The sequence below is a fragment of the Melozone crissalis genome, unplaced genomic scaffold (genome assembly GCF_028551555.1).
Source record: "Melozone crissalis strain CALT ecotype California unplaced genomic scaffold, PUWL_Pcris_2 ptg000092l_1, whole genome shotgun sequence".
Classification (NCBI taxonomy): domain Eukaryota; kingdom Metazoa; phylum Chordata; class Aves; order Passeriformes; family Passerellidae; genus Melozone; species Melozone crissalis.
This window is the reverse complement of record NW_026535869.1, coordinates 1,991,218-2,009,858: the sequence shown is the minus strand read 5'-3', so window position 1 is coordinate 2,009,858 and position 18,641 is coordinate 1,991,218. Positions and strand designations below refer to the sequence as shown.

At 43.5% G+C, this 18,641-nt stretch overlaps 1 protein-coding gene across 1 annotated transcript in view; it reads right to left on the bottom strand.

Moving 5' to 3' along the window:
* CBL (Cbl proto-oncogene) overlaps positions 1-18,641 on the bottom strand; it is a 35,975-nt gene that overhangs the window by 6,823 nt on the left and 10,511 nt on the right. Inside the window, exons 3-12 of the mRNA XM_054291375.1 lie at positions 11,900-12,046; positions 10,414-10,570; positions 8,845-8,966; positions 8,269-8,406; positions 7,768-7,855; positions 7,225-7,356; positions 6,591-6,794; positions 4,252-4,383; positions 2,682-3,020; positions 415-509 (exon numbers count right to left, since the gene is read on the bottom strand). Coding sequence (XP_054147350.1) covers positions 415-509; positions 2,682-3,020; positions 4,252-4,383; positions 6,591-6,794; positions 7,225-7,356; positions 7,768-7,855; positions 8,269-8,406; positions 8,845-8,966; positions 10,414-10,570; positions 11,900-12,046 — 1,554 coding nt within the window. The remainder of the gene's footprint in view (positions 1-414; positions 510-2,681; positions 3,021-4,251; positions 4,384-6,590; positions 6,795-7,224; positions 7,357-7,767; positions 7,856-8,268; positions 8,407-8,844; positions 8,967-10,413; positions 10,571-11,899; positions 12,047-18,641) is intronic.

Here is an 18,641-nt window from a genome sequence, read left to right as displayed (position 1 = left end):
GAGAAACAAGATATAAAACATTTACACCAAACCTAATTAATACCAAGGTGCCCTTTTAAATCCACGGTCACCTCACAGCAAGTCTGTCTAAAGAAATAATTTGGTTTTCAGTTTGCAGCCCACAAGGTCACACCAGCACAAGGTCATGATGCAAAAGTAAGTGACCATATCATGCACGTTTATATCACACAAAGCCCCACTCAAAAGTGAATTTATTAAAGAACTGATGGCAACTGCCACAGCCCAGGGGAACTCCCACCACTCCCCACAGCTCTGATTTCAGCTGCTTTCTCTAAATTGTGTTTTGAATCTGTCAGAGTTTAAAATGAAGACTGGAAGAGTTGTGCCAGTTCTGTTCCTGGCACCAGCACCCTGCAATTCCCACTCTGGAAGGCATAAAAAATCCCAACAGACCTGGCAGCTAAGGAGTAGATGGCATTGGCAGATGAGGAGGGTTTGATTTTGGGGTGCTCACACTCTGAGGTTGCTGCTGGACCACCGGTGGAGCTCTGGAAGACAAAATTCCAAACCAGGAATCAGAAATCAGAAACAACTCATGGCCCAGTGTAGCTGCAAAGCCACTCCTTCAACAGCCTCCGTGGGAATGGAGCATCCTCATTTCTTCCACAGAATTTACTGACACCTCAGAAATGCAGGAATTCTCTGACAGCTTTCCCTCACTGCAGGGGCTTTCCTGCAGGAAGAATTTCACTTTTTGAGGTTCCAGTGGCCTTGGCAAATTCAGCTGAAACAGGCTGAAATGGGAGCCAAGAGGAAAAGGATGCAGACAAACACACACAACTGGAGACAGGATGAAAACTGCGCACGTGCCATTTTCTTAGAAAATCTGGCTAAAAATGTGCTTGCTTTCACTTTTAGAAAGCTGGAAGTGTTAGAAGGAAAAATTAAGGAAATGGAATCGAGGAAAACAAAACTGCCTGCAATTTTTTAGACAACAAAATATTGGACTAATCAGTTCGCTGCTAACAGTGTCCTGCAGGTGAACAGACCCAAACTGAACTCAGATGTTATCCAGTAAAACTCCTGACAGCTGATGTGGTAGTTTTCTCAGGGCTGAAAAGCCAGCAGAGTAAATCAGAATTTTTCAGAGAATGTGGTGATGTTCTCAGGGGTCCCAGGACGAGGGAAGAGATGAGAATCTTGATTCTATGTTTCAGAAGGTTGATTTATTATTTTATTATATATATTATATTAAAAATGATATATTAAAACTATACTAAAGAATAGAAGAAAAAATTTCATCAGAAAGCTAGCAAAGAAAAGAATAAAATGATAATAAAATCTTGGGACTGACTAGAGAGTCTGAGACAGCTGGACTGTGATTAGCTATTAATTAAAAACAACCACATGAGACTAATCAAAGATACACCTGTTGCATTCCACAGCACCAGATAATTATTGTTTCCATTTCATTTTTGAAGCCTCTCAGCTTCTCAAGAGAAAAGATCTTAGCAAAAAGATTTTTCATAAAATATGTCTGTGACAAGAGAACAACAGAAGACATCCTCAGCTTTTCAGCACTGGAAGGTGAACAATAACCAGGCAATTGGGATTCCAACCTTGTTCCCAAAAGGAATGAACACAACTCCCTTGCCTGGAACACACCAATTTCTTTCCATGTCTCCCAGGACAAAATCCCACTCCCCAGTGTGAGAAGAAGGTGCCTTTTACATCTCCCAGATCACCTCCAGAGCTACTCACCGCGGGGTTTTCAACCTTATTCCCAAAAGGAACGAAAGCATCTCCCTTGCTTGGAACACACCAATTTCTTTCCATCTTTCCCATGACAAAATCCCACTCATCAGCATGACAAGAAGGTGCCTTTTCTCCCAGATTACCTCTCCAGTTCCCTGCAGGGTTACTCACCGTGGGGCTGTCCAGGCTGAGCGTGCTGCTGAGAGCACGTTCAGAGGACATGTGAATACCACAATCAGGCAATGGGGATTTCAACTGGGATTTCAAATTTGTCCCAAAAAATATGAAAGCATCTCCCTTGGCTGGAACACACCAATTTCTTTCCATCTCCCCCATGACAAAACCCCACTCCTCAGCATGACAAGAAGGTGCCTTTACATCTCCCAGGCTCCCCCCAGGGTCACTCACCGCGGGGCTGTCCAGGCTGAGCGTGCTGCTGAGAGCACGTTCAGAGAACACATGAATAGCACAATCATGCAATTGGGATTTCAGTCTTGTTCCCAAAAGGAATGAAAGCATCTCCCTTGCTTGGAACACACCAATTTCTTTCCATCTCCCCCATGACAAAATCCCACTCCTCAGTGTGAGAAGAAGGTGCCTTTTATCCCACATTACCTCTCCCAAATCACCTCCAGAGCTACTCACTGCAGGGTTTTCAACTTTGTTCCCAAAAGGAACGAAAGCACGAAAGCACCTCCTTTGCTTGGAACACACCAATTTCTTTCCATCTGCCCCATGGCAAAATCCCACTCCCCAGTGTGAGAAGAAGGTGCCTTTTACATCTCCCAGATCACGTCCAGAGCTACTCACCGCGGGGTTTTCAACCTTATTCCCAAAAGGAACGAAAGCATCTCCCTTGTTTGGAACACACCAATTTCTTTCCATCTCCCCCATGACAAAACCCCACTCCTCAGCATGGCAAGAAGGTGCCTTTACATCTCCCAGGCTCCCGCAGGGTCACTCACCGCGGGGCTGTCCAGGCTGAGCGTGCTGCCGAGCACTCTGGATTCCAGCTGCGAGGGCAGCGAGAAGGGCAGCGAGTGCCGGTTGGACAGCTCCCTGCCGGCCCAGGGCTCTGCCGGGGCTTTGGGCATGGGCCTGCCCGGCCAGGGCTCGCCCTGGCGGTTGGAGGGCAGCGGGGGTGGCTTGTCCCTGTCGCCGGGGGTGCAGGGCAGGGGCCGGCGCTGCGGGCGGCTCTCGGGGCCCGGCGGGTGCGGGCGGTCCGGGGGTGGCGGCGGGGGCAGGTCCCGGAGCGTGGGGGGGATTGGCAGAGGTTTGTCCTTGTGCAGAGCACCTGGAGCGGCCTGGGAGGAGGAGGGAGAGAAATAGTGCTTAGCACAGACAGCCCAGGCAGAGGAGATAAACAGGAGGGAGAGTTTTATCTGTTGATATTAGTACATCATCGCCAAGAATGTGGAGATATCTCCGCACCTTCTGCACGTGCTTGAGGAGATAACACAGGAACTACGTGCACTCCAGCCAGGCTCTGAACACCCTGGATTGTCACCCTGAATTTCTAAGCTTTCTGATGTTGACATTCTTGTAGCAAACTTTCTCACACACTTTTTGTAAATAACTCATTGTTTTGCATTACTTTATGAAATAAGAGAAAGTTGATAGACGGTTGGTTTGTCCAGTGTCATTGGAGAGGTGGCAATGTCACCCTCCAATCCACTGTCACTCTTAGAAAACTATAAATGTTGGAGTCAAAAAATAAACTTCCCTTTTTTCTTCCCCTTGAGAACAGTGGTGAGCACTTGTGTTCTTTTGTGTCCTACAGTGACGCTCAGATTCCTCTTCTTGAGGGAAAGCATGAGCTTACAGCAGTCTTGGATTGGAATCCAAATGGAGCCTCCCCGTTATTTTAAAAAATGATTCAATTGTGGGTTATTTGTACAAGTTAACATTCATTGGTCAGTGATGAGTATTTTCCTCTTCTTGAGGGAGAACATGAGCTTAAAGCAGCCTTGGACTGGAATCCAAGCAGAGTCTCCCCATTATCTTAAAAATGATTCAATTGTGGGTTATTTGTACAAGTTAACATTCATCAGTCAGTGATAAGTATTCAGAGAAATAGGTATTTTCTTCTGCCTGAACTTTCCTAATTTCATTATTTCATCTGAACCAGATGAAGAACCATTAACTTAATGCCACCAAGATCATCCTCCTGCCTTCTGCTGATCAATCAGGAAGCCAGCTCATTTCTCCCAGTCACACACATTGAATTCCTTCCTTCATTTTCTATGTAAAAAAATGCTTGATGGAGAAATGAGTGCAGAAAAGCTGGGGGAGAGAAATATGATACCTCCTGTATCAGCTAGAACAAAATATGAGGAAAATGCAAAGGGTGCAGGGAGCAGGGATTGAGGAGGAAAACAGAGAATGTGATAGCAGTAATAAAAATTTGGTCGTTCAGGATGCAGGACAGAAAAAGAAGAAAGTACTTGGGGATGTCAGAGAGAACATGTTGGGGTCCCCAGATTGCTCTGCCCCACTCAAATGCCACTGAAGGGGACAGGGAGAGCTGGGTCTGACCTTGGAGGTGGTGCCAGGGCTGGAGGCTCCGGCGGGGTTGGCCACTCTCTGCTGCAGCAGGTCCAGCCGGGGTGGCACAGGGGGCAGGGCGGCCTGAGGAGCCACTGAGAACGGAGAGGGAGGGCGTTCCACCTGGGAGAGAGAAAGGGGACATCAGCACGGGGCTCAGCACAGGAATTGCTGTCCTCTGGAGAGCCCCTCCAGCTACAAATAATTCTGTGAGTAACAGCTGTGCCCCAGGAATGGAGCGATGCAAGCTCAGCAGTGAGACACCACTGAAATGCACACTTAGAAACAAACCAAAGTGTCCTGAGGGAGTAACGAAAACGCCACTTAGAAACACAACCCAAGGTGTCCTGACGGAGTAACAAAAATGCAACTCAGAAACACAAACCAAGGTGTCCTGATGGACAAAAAGCAACTTAGAAACAAAAAACAAAAATGCAACTTAGAAACACAAGCCAAGGTGTCTTGATGGAGTAACAAAAATGCAACATAGAAACACAAACCAAACTGCTCTCATGGAATGACAAAAATTCAACTTACAAACATGAATGAAGCTGCTCTCATGGAGTAACAAAAATGCAACTTAGAAACACAAACCAAGGTGTCCTGACAGAGTAACAAAAATGCAACTCAGAAACACAAACCAAACCGCTCTCATGGAATAACAAAAATTCAACTTAGAAACACAAACTAAGTTGTCTGACAGAGTAACGAAAATGCAACATAGAAACACAAACCAAGCTGATGGAGTAACAAAAATGCAACTTAGAAACATGAATCAAGCTGCTCTCATGGAGTAACAAAAATGCAATTTAGAAACACAAACCAAGGTGTCTGACAGAGTAACAAAAATGCAATTTAGAAATCCAAACCAAGGTGTCTGACAGAGTAACAAAAATGCAACTTAGAAACCCAAACCAAGCTGCTCTCGTGGAATAACAAAAATTCAACTTAGAAACACAAGCCAAGGTGTCCTGATGGAGTAACAAAAATACAACTTAGAACCACAAACCAAGCTGCCTGACAGAGTAAAAAAATGCAATTTAGAAATCCAAACCAAGCTGCTCTAATGGAGTAACAAAAATATAACTTAGAAACACAAACCAAGGTGTCCTGATGGAGTAACAAAAATATAACTTAGAAAGCCAAATCAAGCTGCTCTAAAGGAGTAACAAAAATATAACTTAGAAACACAAACCAAGCTGCTCTCATGGAGTAACAAAGCTCAGCGGGCCCTGAGCAAGGACAAGCTGCTTTTCAACACCAGAGGGCACGATCTGCTGCAAAGCTCCTGTCCCTGTGCAAACTGCTTTCACTACAGAGCACTGGTGTGCACCAAACCCTCCATTTTTGTCTCTGGAAAGCTGGTTTTCCACTTAACAAAGCAGCACAGTGCCTGTTATTCTCTTTATTTTCTCTTTTTTTACAATCAAAGTTAGTGCTGTTGAATTTTGAAAAGCTTCGCGTATGTTTGAGCTCGCTAAAATCAACAAAATTCCAACACTGACAGGATGTCACACCAAGAAAATTGCTTTGATTCCCCAAAATATTTTTAAAAAGTCCTCCAGGAACAGTGCTTACTGATTATTACATTATTTCACAGAATGAAAGATTAAGGGAAAAAAGACGCCAGGTAAACCAGAGGTGAAGATTTTTTCTGACTAGGAAATGCAGCTTATTTTAGTTGATCCAGCTATTAAAAATTAACCAAATTCAAACCCACTTCCCTATGCAGTAAAAAAAATGCAAGAGCAGCAATGAGATTTTGAAATGAGAAATGAAAATGGAATGAAAAAGCCATGCAGGGATCCACAAAGAATGCCTGCACACAGCTCCTGGAGGGAAGCAGAGTTATCACACCTTTATTGGACAGATTTATCAGCCACCATATAAAAAGATGACAGCCAAACTGAGTTCCTGAGCAGAACAGCCTGCCCTCTACCCTGTTATTTATCAGGACCTTGGGAAGGCTGTATCCATCACTGGGGGAAAAAGGATGAATTTCTGCTGATCTGGGTGAATTCTGGCTAGGAAAACAAAATCTAACACGCAGAGGAGTGTTCCAAACCCAGACCTTCCCTTCCAACAGGTCAGTCCAGCTTTTTCACCCCTCTGGGGATTCCTCCAACACAACACACAAATATCAAAGGCTTCCAAGTGTGATCTCAAAGTGGCAGTGTGAAATGAGCTCACAAAACTGGAGCTAAACCCCTGTTTTCCATGGGGAGCAGGATGTTTATGGCTACACAGTCTGACAAACCTCACAGGCACAAATCACTGAGAGAAAACTGCTGCAGAAAAGGCATTTTCACATTTATCATTTATGAGCTTACTTTGGTACCAGCGAGTTCTTTCATCATGAAGAGGGAATCATCAGCTTTGTCATCATCATCATCATCATAATTGGGAGAGGGGGTTCCTTCTGCCCCTTGCCTGGACAATCCTCCTCCTCCTCTGGGATCAAAGGGATCCACCACGATGGGCTCGGTGCCTTTGATCTCACAGCGACAGAAGGGACAGCCCTGGCCCTCAGATTCCTGCAGGGGACACAGAGATCTGTCACAGCAGCCTCTGGGGGGCACAATTATCACCTGCTCCACAAACAAGCAGCTTGGAACCTGCTTTTTGGCAGGGAGCTTTCAGCTGAGAGGAACACAAAGGCAAACTGGGTTAGAAATATGGAATATTTTCCCCTTGAAGTAGAAAAACAGCACTTTAGGAAGTATTCCCAGTTTTTTCTTATTCCATATTAAGGGATCAGGCTAAAACAGCTTCTGATGCTGTGACAAAATGAGACAATGTTTCTGTTACATTCTCTCCACACCTGAACAGTTCTGAGAAGAGAATATCTGTAAAAGATACTCTGTATAAGACTCTGTAAGATATCTGTACAAGAATACCTGTAAAAGATCAAGCAGCTGCCCTCAGAGAGATAAGGAAGAGACAGATAAAGAGGCCAAGGCTCACCTGCCAGGCTGTGAGACACGAGGTGCACATCAGGTGCCCACAAGGTTCAATCTTCACGTCCTTGTCGTTCTCAGCACAGATTTTACACAGCTGGAACGTGGAGCCCATCTCACAGTACAGCTCATATTGTTCCTGAGGGAAAAGCCAGCATAAATCACAGCATAAATGCAAAGATTTCAGCATCATTTTACGTGCTAGATGCATCTGTCAAGCTCTGAGAAAAGTGGAATTCAAATTATCCAATCATTTTCATTTAAGCATCCCAAGAAAAGCAGGGCTTAAGACATGTTGATGTTGAATGGCACAAAAGCATCAATGTTGGCAGAACATTCTAAAAATAAACCCTTAAAATCTGTTTTTGCAATCTCATCTGCCCATCCCTATCACACAAAGATTTCTGAATTTTTGTAAAATACTGCAGCATTAAAAACAAGTCTGACAGAACTGGGTGAATAGCTAAGGAGGGTGGAAATCAGGAAGAAAGGCAGAGAGTTGGATGGAATGGAATATTTTATGGAATATTTTATGGAATATTTTACTCACCTGTGTAACTTTAATGTGGTCCTGAGGTGTGGGCTCACACAAGCCAGTCAAGTCAGGATTCTGATTCCGGCCATCAGGAAATAAATAACTGGAAGAAATTGGGAGAAAAATTATCCCTAAATGCCTGTACACAGATCTAAGGTTTCTTTTGGAAGTGGGAAGGGAAGGAAGAATGAAGGTGAGAAGCAAGGGGTGGGAAGTCAAGGTATTCTGAATTCTAAAATTCTGGAGGAATTTTATTCCAGAAATTCCAAAATTAAACACGTTATTCTTAAAAGTATTGGTTCAAATTAAAGGTTCGACCAAAAAAAGAGGGATTTATGAGAAGGGAAACACTGGTGCACATTTATCACCTGCTCCTGCTCAGCTCTGCAGTGCAAAGACAGCTGTCAGTAATTCCTGAGTGCCAAAATAGTTCAGCAATGACTGATTCCGCTGACAGCAATGGTGTCATTCAAATTTTAACTGCTTTCTTGTCCTAATTTTTATAAAGTTACTTACAAGCCTTCCCTGAAGCCATCAATGAGTGCTTGGAAAAGAGGTTTGTTGTGGGGGATTGTCTGGAGAATGTTCCCATCTGCAGTGACGTAGCCGATGGCCCACTGACCCAGGCGGGTACAGCTCAGTCGGAAAATGTAACTAAAAACACACAAAGGAAAAGAAAGCTCAGCTTGGAACTGACTGAAAACATTCAATGACAAGTAGGCAGCCTTTGTCTGGCCATATCAAGACAGCAAATAAAATTAGTAGGAATAACTTGATGATTTGTAGCAGCTTTCCTCAAGTGAGGCCCAGGCAGTTCAAAGGGGAACTTTGCAATGTGATACAAAATGAGAAAAGAACCCAACTGGCCTCCAGGTGAAATTAAACCCAGAATCCAAAGCAAGAGAAGTCAACATCCTCAAAACCTTATGCTTCAAATCAACTTTGAAAAAGCCAAAAACAAACAGACTAGAGGAGGTTTCCGTGTTTCAAAGCAGCGCAGAAGTGACCACACAGGAGCACAGAGAATCTGTCAGCCCCGCTGCCATCAGTGGTGGCAGGCAGACCCTCCCTGCTGGCTGAGCCCTCTCTCACCTGCCAGGTTTGTGAATGAATTTCTGCAGTCTGGCCTTCACCTCGTCATAGGTGAGGAATGCCATATAGCCAGGGTGAGTCACTGCCAGGCTGTTCCAGTTCCTCAGCAAAGATGACCAGGGCTGGGGAAGCACCAAAGAAACAAATTAACCACACACTTCTGCAAAGGGTTAATATTCCTGAACCAAAGGGTTCTGCAGTTAGAGAAATATGGTTCTGTTCCACCACAAATCCAGCAGAGAAACCAAAACATTTATTCCTATGCACAACTTGGCATTTGAATTTGTTGCTTATTGGGGATAAAATTATCACCTAAGACAGACCTTAATCAAAACTGCTTTAATAAATATAAAAGGAGAAGTCACTGAGGTCAGAGCTTAAGAATAGCCATCAATTGTGCTGCTTCTGCAGAGAGAATGAGTCATTCCCCAGACAGGGATGAAGGCAGGAGTTTAATGAGATTATGCAGAGCCCAGGAACCATGACTGCTCCCTCTCCAACACCGACTTCCTGCATGGCCTGGGGACAGTGACCTCCCCTCCGTGTCTCAGTTTCACTGTCTGTAACTTGTGACTGTTCCTCACCACCCCAACCTCACCAGGGTGTGGCAAGGACTGTGGCTGGTCTCAGATCTGAATGAAGAAACCGGCGCACACATCTCAAATATTGCTTAAAATGATGCCCCAAAAGTCATAACAACCATCTGAAATCTCTAATCCTGAGAAGGGCTTGGCTGTGTAAATCTCGCCTGATTTTTCCAAGTTTTTTTAATTTGTCTACAGGAAGGTATCAGCACTCCCTAAGAACTCTGCAACCTCTGGAATTTGCAGCAGCTCTTGACTTGCTCTTTATGTACAACACTTGGAAAAAGTGCTGAATGAGATCAGCTACATTGCAACACCAAACATGGGAATTTTTCATCTAGACATATCTTAATTACAACCCACCCCATCACATGGGAAAAGGCAAGGCAGAGCCAAAGAAGTAAGTGATTGTTCTTGTAAATACCCAATTGTACCATCAGAAGCTGTGTTTTTGAATTTAGCACTATTAGAGACTGTGGGGAAGAATTTTACCTACTGTTAATATCCCTTCAGTGATACAGAGATTTCTCACACACACAGACACGTTCACAACATCCTGGCTGGGGCAGTTCAAAAGATAGGAAACCCAAATTTCCATGCTTGGAAACAACCCCCTTCCATGGAAAATAAATCTGACAATAAAGAAAGGGATGAGGGAAGACAGAGTGACGAACTAAGCTTCACATTTCCTGCCTTGCAGAAGCTGTGTCAGAGCTTCAGTCTCAAAGTGACCTTTGAAAGAGAAAACCTGATTCATGGCAGGATGCTGAATGTGCCTGGGAGTTGCAGTGTATATTTAGGGATTTTTTTTAATTCTACAGCCAGAAATATTACTCACTTTTACTGCAATATGGGATCTTAAGTAAAACTCTTTAAGGGATGGAGGGCAAGACGAGCGAATCCCATACAGCACAAATAATGAGTGTAAAATATTGGATAAAGAAGAGTAAAACACTTGAAGTGATTCCCACAGCTCAGTTCTCACCTGGAAGAGGCGTGTGAAGATGTCAAACTCAAACACTGAGATGTAATCATTGCAGGTCAGGTCAATGGTGGATTTGAGGGCCATGGCCTCCAGGCCAGAGCTGATGGGATGCACCTCATGCAGGGCCTGCCGAAAACTCTTCCAAGGAACAATGGTCCTGGGGACAGCAGGGAATGGGAAATGGCTGAGCACCAGCACCACGAACACAGCCACACCTTATCTGTGTCAGCATCCATGTTGTGATAATGGAGGAAAAGCAAAAACAGCCACACGAGATTTATTCATGTCACATAAAAACCAGATTTCTTGGTACTGCAGGAAATCAGCAGCCAAATTACATTATAGCAATTTTCTCTGCACGTGCAAAATTTTGGAATTAGAAGCCCCCCTCTGGTTTATCTTTTCCCTCTTTCTGCAGTCCTACCACAGCATCACTTGATAATAATTTCACAGTGTTGCAGCTGGCAGGGAAGAAGTTAAATCTAGATGGTTAAAAAAAAACCTGCAACCAACTCTCTAAAGAAGGATTAACTGGAGAAGGAAGATAATCAGAAGCCAAAACACATGCTCCTGTTTAAAGGAATATTTTCCTTTTTCTAATAAATCAAGTGGCATAGAAACACAGAAAGCAAATGCCTCACTTCAGACAACTGTGCTATTCATGAGTAAATACATGATGGCTTTTTGTTCTGACAGCTACTAATTAAACTCTTTAGGTGAAGTACCTCAGCTCCCTCAGTTTGAAAGCAGTACCCAATCCATTAACTTTAATCCCCAAACATTGCTGTGAACACCTCCATGGTTCATTTAGCCAGTGTTTCATTAGATACAGAAATTAAACCTGACATTTCAGCAGCCTGCACACAAAGACTGCTGCATTTCCCTTTCCCCTTCACTCCTAGCAAAGACATTTTGCAAACAGAAATTCAGAGGAGAGGTGAGTAAATGATTGGAAAGACTAAGACACAAGACACAAAGACTGCTGCATTTCCCCTTCCCATTCACTCTTAGCAAAAACATTTTGCAAACAGAAATTCAGAGAAGGAGAGAGGTGAGTAAATGATTGGAAAGACTAATTGGAGGGAAGATGAAAAGAATATAATATTATGGCTTAGCTAAAGAACAACCCATGTTGGGGGCAAGGTAACCTTTGGAAGAAGAAAGGATTAGTTTGCATAGCTTGTAGAGCTTACTTAAAAGTTAAAGAATTAAATCAAGGAGAGGAAAATTTAAGCTGAATAATCAAGGAAAACACTGTGACAATACAAGAGTCTCCTGGGGAAACTGGGGAAAGATTCACCACTTGACACACTTAAAACCAGACAGGACAAAAACTGGGAAATTCAATGTAGGAATGAGCAGTAGATCTTTCCCATCATTTATTTGAACCTGACAAAGCCCTTCCTGAAGGGCCAAACAGAATTCTTAAAAAACACTGGGTGCAATTTGCTCCCACGCCTGTTTTTAAGCACAATTAGAAACTTACTTTTCACCAAAAGCCTTTCTCCAAAATTCTGCAGCATCTGCCTTGGTGATCCGGAACGTGTCCCCCTGGAAGAGGCCGCTGGGGAAAATCCCTTTGAGTTCTGCCAGCATGTGGCTGAATATCAGGGACAGCTTGGTCAGGTTCCTCCTGCAAAGGACCACAAAAATTGTTTATTTTAGAAAAAAAAAAAAAGAGTTTCGTATTCCAAGTAAAACAGAATCAACATTAATTGCAATTCAAGATTGATCCCAGCATGCAAAACTCTGATTTGGGGCTCTCTTTCAAGGGTTTCCCCAGCATTTAGAATATCCAAAACATGGGAACTACCAGCAAGGTCTGTGTTTGTCGAGACATTTTCCACAAGGTCAAACTCTGTATAATCTCTTCAAGGTGGGCAGGCAAAAATCCTCCCATGGAAAAACACATTCACAGAAAATGAGCAAAACCAACACTCAGACCTCACCTACTGAGTATTGAAGACAAAAACTCATCAGGTTTGGGTTTGAAAATTCCTTTTGAGAGCACACAAAGCTGCTCTGCCCCAGACAATGGGAGCTGAATGTCTCTGCAGGTCTCCAGAGGCTCCCAACACAATAGATTTGCTCAGGGAATCTCTATTTGATCCTAACAGATCCAAGCTCCCAAGGGAATGCAAAAACACCTGCAGGTTCTTCCTAAAATGGTCACAACTTACACACAAAAGCTCTCAAACGTTGTGTTTAATTATCCAATTTGAATTACAGCTGGGACCTCAAGTCCCTTCTCTGCCTGGTGCCACTGAGACATCAGGAGTGCTCCATCCCACAGGAAATGCCCTTTTTTAAGCTGGAAAAAAGATATTTTCTGCTATTCTATTCACCAGAGACACCTCTCTCTCTCAAAATAAATATTCCAAATATTCTCCTCCACTCCACTAGGAAAAGTTCCTGAAAAGACACAGGGATATTTCTAGGCCAGAGGGGTTTTTTTCACCCCCACATCATGTGCTGGGAGGTAAAAGAAGGAACTGGCATCATGTGGGCAAGAACAACTTGTGAGCAGTGGCCAGCACACCAGAGCTGCTCAGAAACCACCCAGGCATGGCCCAGACTCACTTGTGGCACTGATCTTTTAAATATTGAACCACACAGGGAGGGAACATCCCCAACACAATGGATTTTCTTCTTTTCCCATCTCTCCCCCTGAGTTTGCAGAACATTGGTGTTTGGCAGCAGACTCCACTGCCCCAGGCTCCAGCCTTTCACCAATTTCTGGTGTTCTGGTTGGATTGGTTCCTGCTCACCTCATCTTGGATGTTTTTCAGACACCACTTGCTCCAAACATGATTTTGCCACTTGAATGACTTATCCTGTAAATGTGCCTGATTGCAGAACTGACCTCCAGCCTTCCCACCAAAATGCCCTGGACATTTGGGACATTTCCCACATTTTCACAGGGTCCAGACTCAACTGGAAGTGACCACATTGCCTGACACATACTCCAGTATTCCCTCAGCCCCTCATGGGCCCTTCCTCCATACCCTGACAGTCTGGGGAGATCAGAAGGGCCCAAAACTCTGAATTTTCTCTGACAGCAGTTCTTTCTCACCCTCCTTTATCCAGCTACGTTTTCATTAGTGTGCAGCAATGAAAGCTGCTCAAAGTGTTTATGGAAAACACCAGCTACACAAAGAATTCTGGTTTTTCTCATTTCAAACGTGTCCAACCACAGCAGGTGCTTAGGATTAACTCAAGGAAAAGCCCCCAGCTGCTCTTCCCTGAGCTCTCCCATTCCCCAGCTGTCTCTGGATGTGTCACACACTCAAACTGGGTATTTTGAAGCAGTTCTGCAGTCTGGGTTTGGCAGGGTAAGTAACTCAAAGCTGTGTATTTCTCTTTGCATTTCTGGGGAAGGCTCAGATTCTGAGCTCGTGGTACAGGGAAAATTATTTAACTGTAAATTCCCACCCCATGGAGACTCCCACCACATCCCTGCAATGTCTGTTTATGATAAACACTAGCAAAATTGTAAATCAGAGGTGTGGAATTCTGAAAGCACTCACTCATAAAAAGGCCAAATAAAAAAGGACAGTTTGATTTAGTGCAAGAAGAAAAAGGAAACACCAGGCTGTTATCAATCATTTAATCTACAACCCAAGCAAAAAATGACGGGCTTTTCATAACTGAGTTTATAAAAATAGGCACTATAATAAACATGCTAATGATTGTGTGCTCTCCTTTTGCTGCCCAGCACAATGTGGGGAAATTTGTGTATGACAGAAAAGCACTCTGATGAATTTCTGACCCTGAACAAGTGCATGGTTTAAACAAAACACTGCAAGAAGCCAGGGAATATTCCTGGGCCCAGCTGTTTATCCCTTGTGCCTCAGCTGAGCTCCAGGAAGTGCCTGCACTCAGCTGAGCACATCAGTTAATGGGAGAAATAAGAACTTCCTCAGGCTTAAGGATGGATAAACAAATGGTTGTACACACACACATTGAAGGACTTGGTTTCCAAAACCAGCTGAACGTTTTAAATTCTCAAGGTTATCATATTTTTTATAAATATCCAGCTATATTGTGAGTAAATAACAGGAAAAACCACAGGAAGTGAACATAAAGAGCAGCAAATTGCAAAATAGTTTGTGTTACTGGCTCTTACATACAGCAGTTACCAATCCTGTGCTAAAAGGACAAATATTTCCTTTATTTTAACAATTTACATATTTGTAAATGTACACAGACCAAATAAACACTTGCAATTCTAGAGAATATTTTTATTGGTGTGTCACAGCTTACTGATGATTGTGCTTTATTTTTAGTAACATCAGAACTGTCCTTATTGCTATTGCTTCAACTAAGCAGATGTGAATGTACTCTCAGAAAAAGGGGCACATATTAAAAAAAAATTTATGGTTTTTAGACTGGAGATTCCCACACAGTTTTGACCACAGACCTCCAGCAATGTCCCATTTTTCTAAATTTAACCTAAACACAGTAATGCACACAAAACTGTCACCGAGGGCTCCACCAGAGACAAGTTATGAGTTAAAGAACTAAATCTTACGAATTCAAATTAAATCTTACAAGCTCAAATTAAATTTTACAAGAATTAATTAAAATCGAATCTCTCAAGTTAGAGACTGAAATGCCAAGCCCAGTTTGGGAAGAGCTGAGCGCAGCACCTAAATCCTGCTGCTGTGGAATTCAAACACCTGCCAGTGTTTAAATGCTGAAAACGTTGCCCAGGGAGCTCAGGCCACATCAGAGCTGTCCCCAGAGTGTGCAGGCAGCTGCAGGAACACCTGGGCCAGCTTCAAAGAGCCGGAGCTGACTGTTCTGTGCTCACAGCACCAGCTGAGGTGGGATTTCACAGCCCTGAGGGTTTTCGCACGTACGTGCAAAGCTCTCGGTTTATTATGGTTGGAAATAACGAATCAACACGTGAAAACGTCAAAAGATAAATATTTTTTCCCACTGTGTACAGTAGCCCAAGTGTTTCACACACGGTGAGGAACACCTGCAGCTGGAGCATGGAGGGATCGGTGCTTGTGCACAGGGAGTGAGTGAGAATTGGTTGTGGAACCAGGCAGCCACAGCTCCTGAGCCTGCCCAGCTCAGCCCCTGCATCCACCAAGCTCTGAATTTGGGGAACCAAAACCAGCATGAAGCAAGAGGGTTCCTTCAGTTACCCCTCCTTCCTGCCCTGAGCCCCCTCTGCTGTGGTTTTGCCCTTCCTTCCTGCCCAGGATGGGTTTGGGTTTGCTCCACACCTTTCTGTGAGCAGGCACTTCCAGCTGCAGCCCCAGCTGGGCGTTCTGCTGGTGCTGTCTCCCTCCCCCAGACCCTCAGCAGATTCTTCTTTCCCAGTTTCCTGTATGGGCTCCACCTTGGAAAGCCATTAAAGGTTTGGTTTAATCAGGGATGTGTCTCTCAGCAAGGTTGACACAATTAGTTAAATTAATGTGCTTTGTGACTAAATGCCTTTTCCCCTCAAGGCAATGTTAGCGTGGCACAACCATTTCTGCCACTGCCAGCTACGATTTTTTCATTTTCTTCCAGTATTTCTCCCCTCCCTCAGAGGCACCCAGCTGACACAATATAATTTAGTTCCTCACACGTAGCAAGGATCAGCTCCACAGGCTGATTTAGTCACAATATTGTGCTCACATGCCATCATTTGACGTGCACACACTGTCTGTAAAGCTCATTCTGCTGAAGGCATGCTACAAACACAGAGGAATTATAAAGAAGCCAACCTCAAAATGCTTCACTCTCTGTAATTATTGTCCTCATTTCTTACTCTTACACTCCTGCCACCAGATTCTGTTTAGGTGACACAGTTAGCATCCACAGGATAAAGTGCAAGCTCCACTGCTTATGAAAACACCAACCACAAACCCACAGGTTTTTTCCTATAACTGCACCTTACAATTTTATACTTGAAGAGCTAAAAAAAAAAATTAAAAAAAAAAACCCAAACAGTCTTTTAACGACTCCAACGAGTAAAATGCACTTTCAGAAACCACAAAGATGTGAGGTTCTCATGTCACAGGGGCTTTCAGATGCACCAGGCATGAGCAGTTTGATTTCAGCAGAGAGTTTGATATGCCTGGCTTCAAAAAGAAGAATTTCAGGAGTTCTGAGTGCTGGTGTTCACAGAAGCAGTGAGTGGAAATGCTCGAGGTCATCCCAAGCTGTCTTTTGTAACCCTGAGGCAGCTCAGGCTCCTCTGATCAGGATAAAAATAGAAACAGCGGAACTACTTTCAACAAAACTTGCAACACAGGAAGTGAATGAAATTCCACTTAACTATTGCTGGCTCAACAGAAGGCACCTTACACAGCCAGGCTCTGTGACACTCACAGGATTTCCTCAGAGTAACTAAAAGAATGGATTAATATTATATTTATTGCTTGTTCTATAGAATTTTTCACCATCAGCTCCTCCTTTTTCAGTGCTTTAGGTATTACAGAGCAGTTTCCTTATGCTCTGCTGAACGCTGGCACTTTTCAGGTCACATAAATATATTTTAACACCTTGAGTTCTGTGAGCAGAGCCTGCTCATCACTTCAAAAGTAACACAAAACACATAAACCACCCAAAACCATTACATATTCCCATCAGTATGCAAATGGCCGTGACTGATGGGAAGCAGAAAGGACACCAGGTCACTGTGCTGACCACAAGGAGCAAACCCACTGACCTTTAAAGCATCTGGAATTATTATTTTTGGCACAAGTGTTGGTGTTACATTATTTTTTTCTCTGTTAAGAAGCTAAAAATCCACTTCTAAAATTTAAATTTTAGGGATTATGCTTTCAAGAGAGGAATACATTTGGTATGATTAATGGTCTTTAAAGAGCTCAGCACATATTCAGAGGTCTGACAAGGTAAAGGATAAAACTCTCACTTAGGTAACAGATTCATTTATTTTACCAAATTCAGGGGATTACACAACAAATGTACTGCTCAGGACACGTCTCATTATACCTAATTTTGGGCTCTGAGCACTGGAATAAAAAATTGTCTTTCAGGGGCTATTCGCAGGAGTTAAAGAGAAAAACAGAGCACAAAAGCCCTGACTCCAAATCAAGGAACATCCCATATTTCGTGATTCATCTTCACCATGTCAAAACTGGATACCAAGTGGTATCAGGACAAGGAGTTAGGGCAGGTTCAGAGTAGGTATTAAAAATGTCTTTATTCTAAGGAAAAATATTCTTTATTTTAGTTTGGGCAGGCCCTGGCTCAGCTGCCATCCCTGGGAGTGCCCAAAGAACAACCTGGGACAGTGGGAGGTGTCCCTGCCCATGGCAGGGGGTGGGATGGGCTCAAACCCAACCCCAGAAATCCCAAATGTGGCATCCCAGCCCTGAACACCCCAGCCAAGCAGATTCAGGGGATTACACAACAAATGTACTGCTCAGGACATTTCTCATTATACTTAATCTTGTCCTCTGTGCACTGGAATAAAAAAATTGTCTTTCAGGGGCTATTTGCAGGAGTTAAAGAGAAAAACAGAGCACAAAAGCCCTGACTCCAAATCAAGGAACATCCCATATTTCATGATTCATCTTCACCATCTCAAATCTGGGATTGACAAGGAGCTGGGGCAGGTTCAGAGTAGATATTAACAATATCTTTATTCTAAGGAAAAATATTCTTTATTTCAGGGTCCTGGCTCAGCTGCCATCCCTGGGAGTGCCCAAAGAACAACCTGGGACAGTGGGAGGTGTCCCTGCCCATGGCAGGGGGTGGGATGGGCTCAAATCCAACCCCAGAAATCCCAAATGTGGAATCCCAGCCCTGAACACCCCAGAGACACGATAAAGTTGCCAAGTAGCAGCAGCAGATTTTTGCCAGCATGGAGAAATCCATCACATTCCCAATGATAATTACTACAAATGAACCAATGCTTGTAATTCCACCCACAACAGCAAATCCACAGCCTCCCATAAAACTCCACAGTTTTATAGGCTCTGAGAGGAAAGAAGAATGAAAATCTTCCTTCCTGATTATGCAATCATCTGAAATCTTGCATTTGTCCGCAAATTGATTTTCAAGAAGGTTGGTCCAATTTTAGACAGAAAGAAAACGAGGATGAATGCAGGCTTAAGCCAATTATGCTAAGTGTTACTTAAGTTCCAAAACTATCACCTAAACTGCAATTTAAAACCAAATTAGAAAGAAATAATTCACATTCCTCCCCTCCAACAACATTTGCATGATAATGAATTTCTTCTTGGGTAATAAGCAGTTAG